The sequence below is a fragment of the Bos grunniens genome, chromosome 13 (genome assembly GCF_055505025.1).
Source record: "Bos grunniens cultivar Pamir isolate PY7600 chromosome 13, Bosgru_T2T1.0, whole genome shotgun sequence".
Lineage (NCBI taxonomy): Eukaryota > Metazoa > Chordata > Mammalia > Artiodactyla > Bovidae > Bos > Bos grunniens.
Genome location: NC_141177.1, coordinates 46,690,298 through 46,708,467, shown reverse-complemented (window position 1 = coordinate 46,708,467; position 18,170 = coordinate 46,690,298). Strand labels below are relative to the sequence as shown.

The following is an 18,170-nucleotide window of genomic DNA, read 5'->3' as shown; positions in this document are numbered from 1 at the left end:
ATGATATAATCAAGGCAGGAAGAAGTTGTGTTCCTAGGGGTAGGGAAGGCCTGGAAATAATGTAATTCTATATCAAATGCTCTTTCTATCACACAAGTTTTCTTTCATAAATGTAGTAAAATAAACGTTTATGCACCAAACAAAGCATTTAACTGAGGAAAAAAGGAGGAGGAGGAGGCGCTAAATGAGCCAAGAAATCTCATGCATTATAGTAGTACTGCATCACTGCACAGTGAAATTTTGGTCATTCTGTGAAAGTTATAGTGAGAACCCCCAAATGAAAGGGAATATTTAACTATTAGATAACAAAGATTTCTTTCCAGAGTGTAAGATTGTCCTTTTAGGAATTACTAGAAAGTTTGACAAAGCATGAAAATTGACTTGTATTCAGCCTTATTAAAACTGTAATATGCATTTTCTGCTTATTTTCAGAGTATGATTGTAGAGAAAAACATCTGTTTTGCTTTATATTAACAGTCAATAGTATTAATAGTGATTTGCTGCAGCACTGGAGGGGAAAATTAATTTAGTGTTCTTGGCTTAATATATGTTTAACATAAAACTATGATTTTTTATTTTAACATAAACTAGTGATGTTCAAAATTAGTTTTTAAATAAATTATTCCAATCAGAAAAACTTGACTTAAGAAAACAAATGCATGTGTTCAGATTTCAGTTTAAACTGGTATGCTATTTATTTTGAAAATACACTACTTTATAGAGCCGTATGAATATTTCACTCTGATGTCAACAGTAAAGCATTAGATTATTGATTATATAGTTCCATATTTAATACTTGCCATTCTTTCAGACAGAAAGCAAAAAATGTTTATGACATATTTAGGACATTTTTAAACATGAACTGTATTTGTCATTAGCAGAGACATTTAAATTTTTATGTGCAATAATTTTTTGAGCTGCAATAGAAAGTTATTTTTTAATACAAAATCAAATTGTTTTCTACCTGAAATGGTCATTCAAATGCAGTTAACAATTCTTTTTGTGTTAAGATCTTGGTAAAACTATTGCATTTTTCTAATTTACATGAAGTTTTTATTCATGTATGAAAACTTTTGCCATTATTTTTTCTATTACACTATGGTCTTCAGAAAATAAAATGCCATTTTTAAATGGGGCAGAGGTACTTGTTTATGATTATAATTGATACCCATTTAATGATTTCCAAGTTTTATAGTAAATGAAGTTAATTTCTAGAACATTAAAGTGATAAATGGAAAAATTCAAAATATATAGAATGACCAAGGGACCCTTATATAGCATTCAGTTTGGATCTATTTATTCTCAGTTAGGCACAATGGAATGTCTATCAAAGAAAAAATATGTATTTATGAATATAAGGAGTTTGTATAAGTCAGACATGTATTAAACATCCAAAGCAAATTTTGACTCTGTGGAAACCAAATAAATTATGTCAATGCCTTTTACTTCTAGGGGAAAAATATCAAGCTGTGATCTGAAGCTTTTTGAGCCCTGGAAATTAGACTTCTGTTTCAGGAGTCAGGTTCTCCCATTGAATCAATTTCTCCTATTCACTTAGCCTTCTTGACAAGAGTGATCATGTTTTATCCATCTTCATCTTCCCATTTCACCCCAGTCCAGTACTTTCCATGTAGTAAACTCTTCATACATGTTTGAATAGGTTTTAATTTGGGAATACTACTGGAATCACCATGTGACTTGCCCAGACATATTTCTGAAAACTGGAGAATGTCTTGAAATCAGAGGAAGATATTCTGGTTTGAAATTTTATCTCATTGTAGGAAATACATGGAGAGCAGCAGAAAATGAATGAATTATCTTTAATGACACATGTTGGTTCTACAGAACAAGCATGCAACTGACCTTATTATTTTTGGTTTATCTAGAAATATGTCATATTTTATGTCTATAGATAAACATGGAATATTTCCTTTATTTCTGGCTTCAGACTGTATTTTTTGTTTATTATAATACTTCTTATCTCTGCTTCTCCTAATTTATATTAAGTTATCAGCATATTTATTCATTAACTACAAGAGTGTCATATTTTTGAAAATTGCTTTTATACTTAATATTTCCCTTTTGGTTGTGTGGTCAAACTCTCAAACTTTTCATAAAAAGTGCTTTTGCCTTATTTTGCTACTCTGAAGGGTATAAAACCTGGTTGGTCATCTTCATTAAGCCTAGAACCAAAAAGCTGAAACTTTAACAGAAGGAATGTTTTAGGATCACATAAGTTACTTTTTCCAATAAATAGAAGCTCTAAAGGACATTAAACAAGACTACATTTTGTTCATCCCTGGAAGATGAAGCAGAGAGAGGTATTTATGCAAACTTCATCTTTTTCTACCCACTAGACTTGGCAACTTGTCTTAATTAGTTATAACTGTTTGCATTATTAATCTGCCATCATCCTAATAAGATATAAGGATTTTTATAAAAAATTAACAGGAAGATGATTTGTGTACGTGTTTTGACTTTAACCAACCAAAACAATTCCATTGTGCTTATTTCCTATGACTGACCATTGTTCAAACATTGTAAAAATACACTCTCTACTCTCAAAATATAAACAACTTTATTGTGGAACAACAAGTATGTGATTGGGGTTTTGTGTTATTTTAGGATGTGGAGCTTACCCAGGCAATAACTGACTCTGAAGAAGTTTTTCAAAGAAGGGCAGATGGGGGCTGTACCTGGTTTCAATATTTCCTATTGGTTATGCAAGTATATTTAAAAAATATTTTTTTCTGGATTATAAGAGTGAAATGATGGGGTTTTTTCAGATAACAATACAGAATGCAATGCAAGTAGAGTTTGAGACTGTACTGAGTGATTGGATGTTAATGCTCCCTTCACTTAACTGAAGTGAAGTAAAGTGAAAGTCGCTCAGTCATGTCCGACTCTTTGCAACCCCATGGCCTGTACAGTCCATGGAATTCTCCAGGCCAGAATACTGGAGTGGGTAGCCTTTCCCTTCTCCAGGGGATCTTTCCAACCCAGCGAGAGAGAACCCAAGACTCCCACGTTGCAGGTGGATTCTTTACCAGTTGAGCCACAAGGGAAGCCCAACAATACTGGAGTGGGTAGCCCATCCCTTCTCCAGCGGATCTTCCTGACCCAGGAATTGAATCAGGGTCTCCTGCATTGCAGGGAGATTCTTTACCAACTGAGCTATCAGGGAAGCCATACACTTATAGTAGACATTCCAAATTCCTGTCGTATAGCCATGTATCATTTGGTGAAATCTGCTATATTGCAAGATTTTGCCTCTGTGTTGACATAGCCTTTGCTTAATATTGAGTGCGTCTGCTGAGATATGTGTGCAGTTATCAACTGCAAGGCTTATGGCTACTGTTAAATTTTCAACAAAATCTCAAATTGGTCCTGCATTCTTCTTTTTTTATTTTGGACATTCTGGGTCTTTGTTGCTGTGCATGGGCTTTCTCTAGTTGCGGTGAGCAGGAGCTATTCTCTATTTGTGGTGCACAGGCTTCTCTTCACAGTGGTTTCTCTTGTTTGAGAGCACAGGCTCTAGGGTACTCTGGCTTCAGTAGTTGCCGTGCATGGTCTTAGTTGCCTTGAGGCAAGTGGGATCTTGCTGGACCAGGGATTGAACCCATGTCCCCTGTATTGGCAGGCAGATTTCTTAACCGCTGGACCACCAGGGAAGTCCTCTTCAAACAGGAAAAGGAGTACATCAAGGCTGTATATTGTCACCCTGCTTATTTAACTTATATGCAGAGTACATCATGAGAAACGCTGGGCTGGAAGAAGCACAAGCTGGAATCAAGATTGCCAGGAGAAATATCAATAACCTCAGATATGCAGATGACACCATCCTTATGACAGAAAGTGAAGAGGAACTAAAAAGCCTCTTGATGAAAGTGAAAGAGGAGAGTGAAAAAGTTGGCTTAAAGCTCAACATTCAGAAAACTAAGGTCATGGCATCTGGTCCCATCACTTCATGGGAAATAGATGGGAAACAGTGGGAACAGTGTCAGACTTTTTTTTTCGGGGCTCCAAAATCACTGCAGATGGTAATTGCAGCCATGAAATTAAAAGACAGTTACTCTTGGAAGGAAAGTTATGACCAACCTAGATAGCATATTCAAAAGCAGAGACGTTACTTTGCCAACAAAGGTCCGTCTAGTCAAGGCTATGGTTTTTCCAGTGGTCATGTATGGATGTGAAAGTTGGACTGTGAAGAAGGCTGAGCACCGAAGAATTGCTGCTTTTGAACTGTGGTGTTGGAGAAGACTCTTGAGAGTCCCTTGGATTGCAAGGAGATCCAACCAGTCCATTCTAAAGGAGATCAGTCCTGGGTGTTCTTTGGAAGGACTGACGCTAAAGCTGAAACTCCGATATTTTGGCCGCCTCATGCGAAGAGTTGACTCATTGGAAAAGATTGATGCAGGGAGGGTTTGGGGGCAGGAGGAGAAGGGGATGACAGAGGATGAGGTGGCTGGATGGCATCACCGACTTGATGGACATGAGTTTGGGTGAACTCCAGGAGTTGGTGATGGACAGGGAGGCCTGGCATGCTTCAATTTATGGGGTTGCAAAGTCAGACACGACTGAGTGACTGAACTGAGAACTAACTACATGATGTAAAAATGAGGTGTTCAGTATTTCAGTAGAGTGACTGCTGCTACTGCTGCTGCTGCTGCTAAGTCACTTCAGTCGTGTCGAACTCTATGCCCATAGACGGCAGCCCACCAGCCTCCTCCGTCCCTGGGATTCTCCAGGCAAGAACACTGGAGTGGGTTGCCATTTTCTTCTCCAATGCATGAAAGTGAAAAGTGAAAGGGAAGTCGCTCAGTTGTATCTGACTCTTAGCGACCCCATGGACTGTAGCCCACCAGGCTTGTCCGTCCATGGGATTTTCCAGGCCAGAGTACTGGAGTGGGGTGCCATCTGAGTATAAGTTAATTCTGTGCATTCAAAGGTAGACAGATACCAGAATATCCCCGTGGGTTTACCATAATGATTGCTCTACCAATATGAATGTAAACACTTCAGTTAGAGTAGAATAAAAATGATTTAGTTTTTCTTCCAGCTTCTAGATATTTGGTTCTGTAAGCTTTCCTTATAAAATACAGTGTTTTTTAAAGCTCTGAATTTGACATTAAAATGCTATTGCAGCACCTGTCCTTGGTAAGGAGACTTGTTGCATGTAAAATAGAATTTCAAGAGAATTTAAATGATAACCTGAAGGAATCCATAGAAAGTTAAAGGTGGCAAATTTGAACTGGTGTTTTTACCTTCAGTGAAACAGAGGGCCTTTGCATCAATTAATTGGGAAAAACCTTGCGAAATGATACTTATGTAGATTTGTTCACCACCTATCATCTGCTGTTTGCATAACTTAACACAGGAAGATATTAAACACCCCTGACTATATACAGCCATTAAGGCTGTACTATAAATTTCTGATAATAAAACATTGGCAGAGTAAATGTGTTAGTAGATTGGGTGCCAGTCAGACTTCTGAAATCAGTTTAGAAAGAACCTGTTAGACACCAGCAAACCTTTATGGAAAATCTCCTGGTGTATGATTAATATACTCTGGTAGGAACTATGAATATGTAAAACATAAAGAAAAATGTGACTCCTATATATGAAAAGCTGGTCAATCCCACCATGACATTTAAAGGTTCCTATTTTTATATGTTAGAATTGTAAGTGTGTTGATTTTTTAAAATAAGAAGTCCACTGCATTTTAATAAAAATATGAAGAGTTTCATAAGAATTGGATTTTACAGTATGTGGTACAATGTGTTGGTTGTATTAAGAGTTAAGGTCAGTTAAGATTTAAGATTAGCCTCTGAATTATATGGTGTTTAGTAGAGAAAGTAACAAAAAATTTCTGGAGTTGGATTCTTTTAAGCATAAGTGACATGGCATGGGGGAAGTTTCAGGCTGTCCTATGTGTGAGAGGAGCAGAGAAGGACATTAAGCACCCATCCGTGATTGCTGAAGAAGTGGTAGTCAAGGGCAGAAGGTAGGTTGGTACCAACCATAAAGGAGATGGATTAATACTTGTGTAGGAGAGTGTGGACAGTAAGTCGCAGATTTTAATTTTCAGAGCTGGCAAGGATGTCAGGAACCATGTAATTCTGAAAAGTTGAATGACTTATCTAAACTCACACAGCCTGTTTTTGGTAAAGTCAAAAGAGGAAACCCGGCTCTTTCTGTTACACCACAGTTGGAGGATGACAGGACATGAATGAGGATTTGAAGATGTTAAGTAATTAAATCCTAACAGTGCATCATCACTTGAATTTGATGGCGGTTGTTAAGATCCATTCACGTGGGCAGAAGGAAAGTTAAGGAAGTTCAAAAAATAATGTTCTAAATGTTAGTACTGACGAGGACATGGACGAACATTTTGGCCATGACCTGGAGAACAGAGAGAGGTTTGAGAAAACATTGGCCAGGCATTTCATGCCTCCATCGTGCAGGTTCCCCCGTGTGTCACGATCTCTTCACTTCCTTCTGTGTGTGTAGGGGACAAAGGTTATTCATTCCTAGCACTTAACACCGTGGCATACAGGACCTTCTCAGTGTGTATTTGTTGAATGAATAGCCCCAGAAGTTTTCTGTTTGTAGAGGTTGGAGGAGATGGAGAATTTGAAGTCGGGCTAAAACCATAGTAATAATAGCACAGTTTGGCAGGAAGAGTGGTCGGTGGAGTCTAAGGCTTCTGAAATGCCATGGTGAGGTATTATACCACTGCTCATAAATTTGAGGACAATCATCATTGCTTAAGATACAAAGACAGGTTAACATTGAACATATGTATATTATATATGAATTGAATATATATATTATGTATGATATGGTTTGTGTGTATACACACTGGGATAGACTACCCTATTTTACCCATGGGGGGAAAAAGAAAAATGAGTTATAGATTTTTTTTTTTAAGTAGGATTCACCACAGGTTCATTCAATAATTAAGGCTTGAGTAATGTGCAAAAAAAAAAAGAGTGTATTTATAGACTAAATGTTAAAAAAAAAGAAATTCCAGAGCAAGTATCACCACACAAACCATTAATATACTGTGGGATCATGTTATAGAAAAAATTGACAGAAAGACATAATCTTCTTCCCACATTTCATCCTTTTAAAGGCAAATATTGGCCTTTCAGGTTTTTAATATCTGTATATTTAGATAAGAACATGATATTTAAAAAGAAATATCAAGTGTCATTTTAGCCTCTAGAAATTATGTCCAGCTCTTTGTAAAATTGTGTCCAGCTCTTTGCGACCCCATGGACTGTTGTCTGCCAGGCTCCTCTATCCAAGGGATTTTCCAGGCAAGAATACTGGAGTGGGTAACCATTCCCTTCTTAGGGGATCTTTCCGACCCAGGGATCGAACCCAGGTCTCCTGCATTGCAGGCAGATTCTTTACCATCTGAGCCACCAGGGAAGCCCTCCAGAAATCCAGCAGCACCTTAAACAAAAACAACGGGACTAACTGTGTTTTGCAGTATTCATTTCTTTGCCATCACCTATTTAGAAGCACTTAATTTTTAGCTTAAAGCTGGGTGTCATTTGGCTTTTTCTCTCTCTACTTGTCTGATTGCTCTATCTCTGCTTTGCCAGTTGCTACCTCCTTAATTGCTAGAGGTTTCCAGGGTTTGTTCCTTGACTCTCTTTTCATTCTACCTACTGTCACAACCTCAGCTCTCACTTCTGTGCATTTGACCCAGATCTGATCTTCCTTGCCCTTGAATCTCAGACGGCCTTTTTATTTTCTCACTGGCACATTTCACCTGTATGCTCTTCTGGTACCTCAAACTAAATGTTCCCAGACCAAACCCATCATTTCACCCTCAAACAATTCTTTCTTCCTCAGAATGGCACTGTCTTCTCTTCTTACATAAGTTTGATAACTCAAGGGCATCTCTAATTCTTCCCTCTTATTTACCTCCCATCATGTCTCTGTAATTTGATTTCTATTGTTCCAAGTCTGTACTGGAAACACACTTCCCCCCCATTATCCCTGACATATTCCTTCAAAGTCTAGCTTCATGAACTCTTGAGTCACATGAAAGTAACCCCTCCTTCTGTTTCACTGCTGTAACATTTTATTTTAATGCATCTTAAGCCCTTTATCACTTTCTTTCCTATATTAGAATTATTTTTTTGAATTATAGTTGATTTACAATGTATTAATTACTGCTGTACACCAAAGTGATTCCGTTACAGACATATATATGTGTTCTATTTATATATTATAGATATATATGTATTCCGTTATAGACATAAACATATATATTCCTTGATCCTGTTTTTATTTCATTGGTTCACTTGTGTCATTTTCTGGGTTCCACATATAAGTGATATCATATGGTATTTGTCTTTCTTTTTCTGACTTTCTTCACTTAGTTTGATTATCTCTGGGTCCATCCATGTGGTTGCAAATGGCATTTTTTCTTTTTTATGGCTGAGTAATATTCCATTGTGTATATGTACCATATCTTCCTTATCCATTTCTCTGTTGATGGACATTTAAGTTGCTTCCATGTCTTGGCAATGGTGAATAGATTTTAGAGTTATCTGTGTATTCTCCTACCTCTCTTACTAGCCTCAAAATTTTAGGGCAAAGTCCTTTAATATTTTTTTATTCCTAGGACATAGCTAGTGCTCAGTCTGTACAGTAAGGGCTTAGCACATTTGTTGAATGAATGAATGAATGAACAGATATGAATTCCAGTACTGTTGTGTCTGAGAATATGTAATAATCAGAGATTATGAGAGAGGCTTAGGTCCTTTCTGGGAAAGTAACTGTATGATGGATAATTTTTTATGTTGTGTTAACTGAGAAATAAAACCTTTTTAGGTGTCAAATTGGTTTGCTAATGCAAGACGTCGGCTTAAGAATACTGTTCGACAGCCAGATTTAAGCTGGGCCTTAAGAATAAAGTTATACAACAAGTATGTTCAAGGGAATGCTGAGCGGCTCAGTGTGAGCAGTGATGACTCCTGTTCTGAAGGTTTGTTAATATTTTTATCTTGCTTTCTTTACTCTGCCTCTGTAAGGAGTCATTCACCTCAATTCCTATTTCTAAGGTTGATCCCACAAAACATAATGCTGTCATAATGGTTCTTTTTTATTGCACAGGATAACTTGACTTTTATAATACTATAAATGACCAACCAGATTACGGCTGTTTCCTCTTGTTCATAGATTTATCATGTGTCAGAATAATATTTTCTGTGAAGTTTATTAACATTAAAATACCAAAGGGAGAAATTACTTAGATTCCTGCTTTTCTTTGCCTAAAAATTAATCTTAAATATCAAAGATAACTTTACACACTTTAAATATTCTTCTTATATGTATATTTTAAATCATTAAATATAACAATTGGGTGTCTGGGGAAAAGTACATGTAAGAACTACCTAGTGGTATTTTCCTTTTTAGATGGAGAAAACCCTCCACGAAACCACATGAATGACGGAGGCTATAATAATCCAGTTCACCATCCCGTAATTAAAAGTGAGAGCTCAGTCATAAAGGCTGGAGTACGGCCAGAGTCACGAGCCAGTGAGGACTACGTATCGCCCCCCAAATACAAGAGCAGCTTGTTGAATCGTTACCTTAACGACTCTTTGAGACACGTCATGGTCACAAATGCGGCCATGATGGGAAAGACAAGGCAAAGAAACCATTCGGGATCTTTTAGTTCCAATGAGTTTGAGGAGGAGTTGGTATCTCCCTCGTCATCAGAAACGGAAGGCAACTTTGTCTACCGCACAGGTAAGTCTGTGCTTTTCGTGATAACCTTGTTTAAACAGAATGAAGGCTGCAGCAGAGGGCCTTCTTTCTACAGATGTCAAGACAGAATTTTTATAGCCTGCGCATCAGATTTGCACATGTGGCCCATAATTCGATTTGAAACCTTTCATTTTGTTCTTCATTAGCAGATACGCTTGTTAGCAGATGATGGTCTACAGGGAAGTTTTCATCCTCAATGAAGATCTTCAATCTTAGCAATAAACCTACTTAGAGGAGATAAATGTTGACTTTAAGAATAAATTATAATGGAGGAATGTCCCAGATCATAATTAGCCATGCAAATATTTTGTATTCTATCTTTTCTCTTAAATTCTTTGATTGCTTATATTGATGGAAAATGAATATAAACTAGCATGGATGGCGAGATGTTTGTGAAGGAAAAGTGGCTTAAATTGCTTTGGAAATCTTACTTTTATTTCTGAAAAGCACAAGTAGGGCTGATAAATAGCTTTGAAATCTTTACTTTTAGTTCAGAAAAAATGAATCAATTTCTACCTGTCCTCAGCTTTCAGATGGAGTGGCAAGCTTGGTAAAATTTTCTGTCTTGACTTCAATTCCCCCAAAGCTTTGCATGTAAAGAGTGTTTGAGCAAGTTTGCTTCAGGACAAAGGATTGTGTGTGTCCTACATCTGGTACGGGTAGAGTCCATGTCCTGAAAATGCCAGGCAGTGAGATTTAGAAATGTTACCCCGTGAATTAACTTCAGGAAGCATGGAGTTCAACCGTATTATGTCACAGATAAGAAAGCCCAGACGAAGAACAGACTGCTAGTGACTCTTCTATAGATCAGCAGTGCAGCTGAGCCTGCACCAGAGGTCCGAGGAATGTAATTACTGCTAGACTGCTGTTACTGTTATTATTACACATGTTGTCACCAGTCACTAATTGAATATTTTTGATATACTAGGTTCTATGCTAAATACTATGCATGTACTACTACCCTTAGTCATTATAATATCAAGAACCTTGATATATAAACAATAGAGCTTTATAAAGACATTTAAAGTTGGTCTGCTGAATATATCCTTAAGGTTATTTAGTCATCTGATTTTCAAGTGTCTACAAATATGTACAAGATACACTATGAGGATTCAGAAGGATTCATACATTTTTAATGACTTAATCTCATTTTCTGTTTGTATTTCCAACTCTGACGATTAAAACATCTCCAGACACTCGGAAATACATAGGCTTGTAAGTAATAATTGTGTCTAGAAAGAAGTAAAACATACAATAAAAGATAATTTAGCCAAAAACAAAAAAGTTCAAACTATCTGTTAATACCTGATGTGGCCAGACCAGAACTTGTAATTCAGAATGTTTATTTTCAGAAAAAGGAAAAAAAAATCATGTCATTCAAGTACAGATAATTGAAAAAGGAATAAACAGAAAACAAAAAATGGTAAAATAAAGACTGAAAAACAGATAAATAAATCAAGAGTTGGCTCTTCGAAGTCAGTAGTAAAAGAAATAAGCAAAAATTAACTCAAATTAAAGTTGGAAGTGAGAAAGAGGATATAGCAATCAACATATTTTTGATTAAAATAGTATTTTAAAAAATTATTATAAAGTACTATACACAATCGCTTGACAGTATAGGTGTATGCAAATGTATGGATGAAGTGAATTGCTATTATCCACACAAATTGTTAATTCATAGTAAGAAAACTTTTAAATGACTGCTAATGCAGGAAAAATTATGGTTTTTAGTAAACTCAGTTCCCAAATGCTTGATAAAGCCATTGGATTTCTTTTTCAAACTTTAAAGAAATAATTAATTCCTATGCTTTGTATATGTTTCTGGAACATATAAAAACATGGGAAGTATCTCAATTTTTAAAAATGTAAATGTTTTCCTAACCTCAAACCAGATGACAGCATAAAGTCAAAATTTTTATTTGTGGTACTGATACTGACTATGAAACAATGTGGGAAATATTGATAATCATCTACTGTTAAGTGGAAAATTTTTAATTGAGGATGCCCTGAATATGACAAGTGTGTATGGACAAGACAAGAAAGATAAAAACAATAAAAATTACAGTTGAATGAGGTGGGGTAATTGAGATCTGTTCTTTAAAAATTTTTTTCCTTTTTCTCATAAATTTATGTTGCCCAGTAAAAATAAGGTCATGTGCCTGTGAAATTTCCCCAGCGTGTGTGGGTCTTCTGAAAATGCAAGCTCTTTTCAAAAGTGACAAAATTTAAAATCAGAGAGGGACTAACATCCTGTACAGGCGATGCTTTTCAAAGTGAAATAGCCTGGCCATTTATTTTTATTAAAGCATTCCAGATGCACTTGGTTCGGGTTATGGACTATTCATTTGCCAAATTCTATTTTTAAATAAAAACCTATCTTTTAGTTATGCAAGCAATGAGATCACAGCCTAGACACGTAAGCTTCTGGTTTCTCTTGCATGTGTATAAGCTTTAAAAGAACAGAATAAAATTGTAGAGTTTGTGGATGGAAAATGAAGCAAGAGCTGTTGGTCTAAGACTGGTCTACTAAATTTCAGACCAAAACACCAAATGACTGTCTTCTGTGAAAACTGACAATGTTGCTGCAGTTGTCGCTGGGTTAGCAGTCATGCGTGAGTAGTAGAACAGGGAATTTCAATAAATACTTTCTGAGAAACTGCTTTGGTTTTCCCTGGCACACAGGCTTGTTCCGAATTTCTTCAGTTCTTTCTGATTATATCTTTTTTCCTCACCTTAACAGCAAATTTCTAAGACTGCTAAGAGATCGATCACCTTTAAATACAATTTATTGGTTTATCTGTGCTTAGAAATTGTATCCATTTCTTCCACCCATTTTTGTAAGACAGCTGCAATCTCATGATGCATTTCATTAAATATACGGAGGCAAAAAGCCAAGTGAAAGAAAGAGTTGGTTTTTGGGAGGGTAATCACTGAATTTCATTTCCCTTGTTAAATTCTAGGAGGGAGAAGTCTGGGAGATCATAAAGCAGTAATCCTAATTAAAGATATTACTAGACACCATCCAAGTAGATACAAACATTTAAGTTTTATGTAGATATTAAATATTTCTCTGTAATCTGCAATCTATCACATCATGTAGAAAGAAAAGATATTTTTTCAAGGGCATAGCAGGCTATCAGTAAGTATTCTGACGGGTTCCCTGGTAGCTCTGCTGGTAAAGAACCCGCCTGCCAATGCAGAAGACAAAAGACATGCGGGTTCGATCCCTGGCTTGGAAACGTCCCCTGGAGAAAAAAGTGGCAACCCACTCCAGTATTCTTGCCTGGAAAATTCCATGGACAGAGGAACCTGGTGGGCAGTACAGTTCATGGGGCCGCAAAGAGTCAGACATGACTGAGCGCTCTCTCTCTCTCTCTCTCTCTCACACACACACATATACATGTATTCTGATAGCAGCAATCATAACATAGAATTGACCAGAATTATTAAGGTTATTCCTTCTAAATAGAATTAAGTAATATGCAAGAAAATCTAGTCACTCGGTCTCATCTGTTCAATGAAATCATCTAAATTAAAATTACAGTCCTCTTCATCATGTTAGGTTAAGTGTTAGTCACTCTGCTGCTGCTGCTGCTAAGTCGTTTCAGTCGTGTCTGACTCTCTGCGACCCCAGAGACGGCAGCCCACCAGGCATCCCCTTCCCTGGGTTGCCATTTCCTCCTCCAGTGCATGAAAGTGAAAAGTGAAAGTGAAGTCGCTCAGTCGTGTCCGACTCCTAGCGACCCCATGGACTGCAGCTTACCAGGCTCCTCCTCCATGGGATTTGCCAGGCAAGAGTACTGGAGTGGGTTGCCATTGCCTTCTCCGGTTAGGCACTCAGTCGTGTCCAATTCTTTGTAACCCCATGGACTGTAACCAGGCTCCTCTGTCCATGGAATTCTCCAGGCAAGGATACTGGAGCGGGTTGCCATTCCAATGGTAATTTTCAGATATTGGGTGGAGTAACTTCCCATTGCAAACTGTCCTCCAGGTCTCTAGTCCTTAGATGGGTCTGCTCTCAGAGACATCAGGATAAGGGCTGTAGCTTCATGCCCACCTCCATTCCTCTTGACTCAGTAGTTGAGTTCTCAAAATGGAACCATCTATGAACATCTGTAGCATCTTCCAGAGGGCATCTTCCATAGAGCCTTTCCTAACTTGGATTCGAGTTTAATTTACCCTCCAAACCAAGCCTGTTAAATCTCCTTCTTCAGTGAAGAAGAGAGGAGTCACTTCTAAGAAGTATGCTTGATGAGGGGAAGGACAGGCACTTCTTGAAATAAAATGTGTGAACCTCCCTGCTCTGTTGCTGGCATGCAGACAGGTTCCTATCCTGCTATTCCTTTTCACAGTTCACAAGTGATCAGCTTATAAATGGCTAGTACATGCTAATGATTACTCTCTGAGCCCCAGTACCTCCCCAGTATGTAATTCATAAATTTACTCTGCTCCCTAAAGCCTGAATGTTTCCACTTCATCTTACTAAACTGCCTGAAATCCCTCTTAATTATACACATCTGGTATAGCAAAAACATACTGGTGGAGAGAACTCTTTTCTGTATTAGTGTGAATTAACCAGATTAGCTTTCCCTCCACTTGATGAAGGTGAATATCCCTGAAGCAATGGAGATTTTGATGGAAAGAAGAAATAAATCATTTATTCCGTAAACCAGAGTCTTTGGGAGGAAATGTCCATTTGAATGGCCTGCAAAATGAGGGAACTAGGGATTTTGGTTACTGGGGAAAGACAAACGAAGCAGCAGAAAGTAAATCTGTGAGGACACAAGGCTAAATGCCATTTCCAAATTTTGTTCTTGGCTAACGATGACCCCAGTAGGTGGGGAGTGGGGGTGGTGGTGGAGATGTTATTTTTTCACTCTCTTCCTGCATTCTCGTGTACTTTAGAAATTAAGCTGGTATTTTCCATAGTAAAACATAGGGATGCTCACGAGTTGACTAAACCATTGGATTAACCTGGGATTTAACTGTAATCTATATAGCATCGTTTCTTTGGAGAAATGGCAGTCTCCGTTCTCAACCACTGACTTCACAGTGCACTTCTGAGACACGTACGAGGTATCCTTCAGGCATTCACGTCACTTATCAAAAACACTCCAGGCTCTCCAGAGTCCTGGGTTTTATGCTGGGCTGCTTGTCGAAAAAATCATAGCTTAAATGAAGCAGAGGGAAAGATTTAAAGAACTGCCTGCCAGATCTTTTTGAACACTGAATGACGACGCTTGATTTGTTTCATCAATTTCAGGTGTTTGGGGGGTAGCTTAAAAAAAGCCTCATGGGAGCTGAGAGAAGGCTTTACTCTTAAGGATGGTGTGGGTTTCTGTGTCCTTGCTATTTTCTCTGGAATTTTGTTGACCAGTAAGTCGACTTTGGATACTTTCATCTTCTTTTATTTCCCTTTTTATGCTTGTCACTTCCTTGTTTTTAGTGAAAGATTAAGCTCAGCCCTGTTGGATGATTCCAGACATTCTTTTCCTGGCATGCAAATGACTGTTGATGTGCTCCAGCAGAGAATAATAAAACCCTCTGTCACCAGCCCAGTTAGTGACATTTAAAGGATACTTGAAAGGTTATCCAAATTTTTTTTTCTGTCTTGTGTCTTTTACTACAATAATACCTCACCTATCAGATACCATCTGGAAATGAGGTTTTCCACCGAAGTGAAATTTCCAGATAGATATTTCAGGACTGATTTTTAAAAAGATAGAATTTTCTGTTCCTCTGGACATACAGGATGAGACACAGCCTGTGGGTTGTGTCTCAGCATCCCCACGTCTTCCCTAAACTCCTCCTCCTGTTGCTTTTTATATGCTTCCACACTAAACTTGCTCCTGACACCTTTGAACAGTGTCTTTCTGATAACCTTTTTATAAAGGGGTCTTTCCTAATTACTTATTCCAGAGCAGTAACCTTTGAAATGAGGCTTATAGAAATTCTGACCTTTGGGGAGGCTTGGGATAGAATTACAAAAATTTAAGCATGATATTATGAACACTGTAGATGTTTAAATATTTATCAGTGATGACAATGGCAAAACACATTCACTTGGATTATTTCTGAAGTAGCACATTAGCTTGACTTTTGAAAGTAAATTTTCTTCTTGCAAAATTTAAATGAAGCTGCTTAAATGTTCCACGTAATATTAAAGGGCTAAGAGATTCGTGGCAGACAAAAATAGAAAAAGAGAACAAGCTTTGGCATAAGCAGTTTGGCATAAGCTCCTTCAGGGGTTAGTTTTTCATTCACTTTTCTTTGTTTGTTATTTGGTATTGTCGACTAAAAAAATACATAGTCACAACCTGAATGTAGAGTTGTTTTATTTGCTGGGAATGTTTAGGACTCGAGTCCATTTCAGTAGCTCTGAGAAAACTGCTCCAAGGAGGCAGGAGGAACGACAGACTACATACAAGTTTTCAACAAAGGGAACAGGCCATCTGAACATCAAAAATCAGGCATAAAGTTACGGAGCTTACTATGTATGCAAAGATGCAAGCCTCTGGGCTCACTGAATTCATTGCTTTCATATATGCACCTCATGTATCTGGATCAGTCCTGTTTCCTTCTTCACCATACTTCTTGCATTTCCCCAGCCCCTCAGCAGTCACCGTGGTGCCTGGCAGCATCCGCTGGATCGCAGTTTTGGGAGGCCTCATTCACATTTGAAGGCCAGAAATTACTGATGTCTGTGACATTTCTCATTTATTGATATGGCAGGAGATATTTTCATTTCATAGTATCATGTGAGAGCCGGAAAAAGTCTATATGCAGATGTTAAGACTTAGCAACCCCATTCAACAGCCTGGTTTACAAACAAATTGAAAATGCATAGCAGCTTCATTGAGAAAATGTACACCTTTTTTAGGGCTGTGTTGGAGCTGTCTATTTTTTTGTCCTTTTATACGGTCGCAAAGAGTCGGACACGACTGAGCGACTGAGCGAAGAGCGACTGAGCGACTGATCTGATCTGATCTGATATCGTTTTCTCCAAGTGGAGCCTTAGAATGATGGCAACATTGTTTTCAAATTTGTATGACTGTAGAGAGACGGCTTCCTGGAGTGCAGCTGTATGGTCTCTCTCCTTTTGTGTTGATACTCACCGATTTGTGTGTATTAAAAGCCCTCAAATGCCCTGAAATAGTATTTTATTCCTTTTTATTGTCCCCCTAGCACTTAATACAGTGTGTCTCACATATTTGCTCCGGAACTCTTTTCTTAAGTGAATGAGTTAGTGTTTTCATGATTTCATCTGTCTGCCTCTTAAATCACCAAAGACATTGTAACGTACGTATGTACATGTTGATCTGTGTCTGTGAACATGACAAGGGAAAGAAAATGGTCCCAAATATGTTTAAATGGATTTTAAAAATAGGCAAACGCAGAGAAAGTTAAAGCTCGTGGAAAAAACTAAACAGAATGAAGCTTAGAACTACGAGATGTTTAAGAGAGTTGAAACAAAAACTTAGAAAGTATAAAATGAAACCAATTTTCAAGTTAAAAGAGTGACTTTCAGGAAAATGTAAGGATGATAAGTGGAAAAGTTTAGCAGTTTAAAAAAATCCACTGAAGAATAAAAAAGTGTAGCAGACAGGCAAATAGAAAAGGAACTTTTATGGATTTGACTTCATTAAGTAATGATATCTATTGTTTACTTATCTAGGTCGTCACATTGTGGGTGAGATTTAAGAAACACAGTGCAGATTTAGATCCAGTGATTTAAACTCTTCTGTCCCATTCACTGTCAGGGTTGACATGACTTCTTTGGCTTTTTAAGAATGACTGTTTTTAATCCTAAGGTGAAATTGGAGAAAGTCTATGCAGAAATTTTACATTTTCTCTGTCCTCCACATGTAAGACTATAGATCTCATACATTTTTACCTATTTTCCTGTTAAAAACAAGTTCATCAGCGTTACCTTTTAATTCTGTGGGGGTATCCCCTGTATTTTGGCAGGACTGTCTCCTGGCATTCCGTCTATGGTAATTGATTTTCTGACACTCTGTGCATTTCAGACTTGCAGTGGTCAGTCACACCTGGTGTCGTTTCATAGAAGTGCTAGTTCATGTCACTGCATTTAATACTGTGTCAGTGTTTCCATTAAGAGACTCTTTTCATTCCCTAGGGCTTCTAAATAAGTCATAAAAACTCAAGCCAAACTCAAAGCTGGCATAAAAGGACCTTTTTCCCCCTTCTTCTGTGTATAAGGAATATAAGTGCCTAACTCCTGCTAATTCTAAATTTAGTCAGGTTTGTAAACTCTTTACACACTGACAAGACCAAATAAGATCTGTTGACACCTCTCCAGCCTGGGACTGAGAAGGATGTCAAAAAGTTTTTACTGTCTGTGAAAATAACAAGACATT

The 18,170-nt window shown here is 37.6% G+C and overlaps 1 protein-coding gene across 13 annotated transcripts in view; it reads left to right on the top strand.

Moving 5' to 3' along the window:
- Positions 1–18,170, top strand: part of MKX (mohawk homeobox) — a 71,648-nt gene that overhangs the window by 5,592 nt on the left and 47,886 nt on the right. For 9 of the 13 annotated variants that reach the window (XM_086333877.1, XM_086333871.1, XM_086333876.1 and 6 more), the window contains exons 4-5: positions 8,854–9,007; positions 9,439–9,774. In XM_086333877.1, the coding sequence (XP_086190003.1) occupies positions 8,854–9,007; positions 9,439–9,774 (490 nt within the window). Of the gene's footprint in view, positions 1–8,853; positions 9,008–9,438; positions 9,775–9,938; positions 11,866–18,170 lie in introns of those variants that run through there. The other 4 variants (XM_086333880.1, XM_086333879.1, XM_086333881.1 and 1 more) reach the window with 1 other exon arrangement.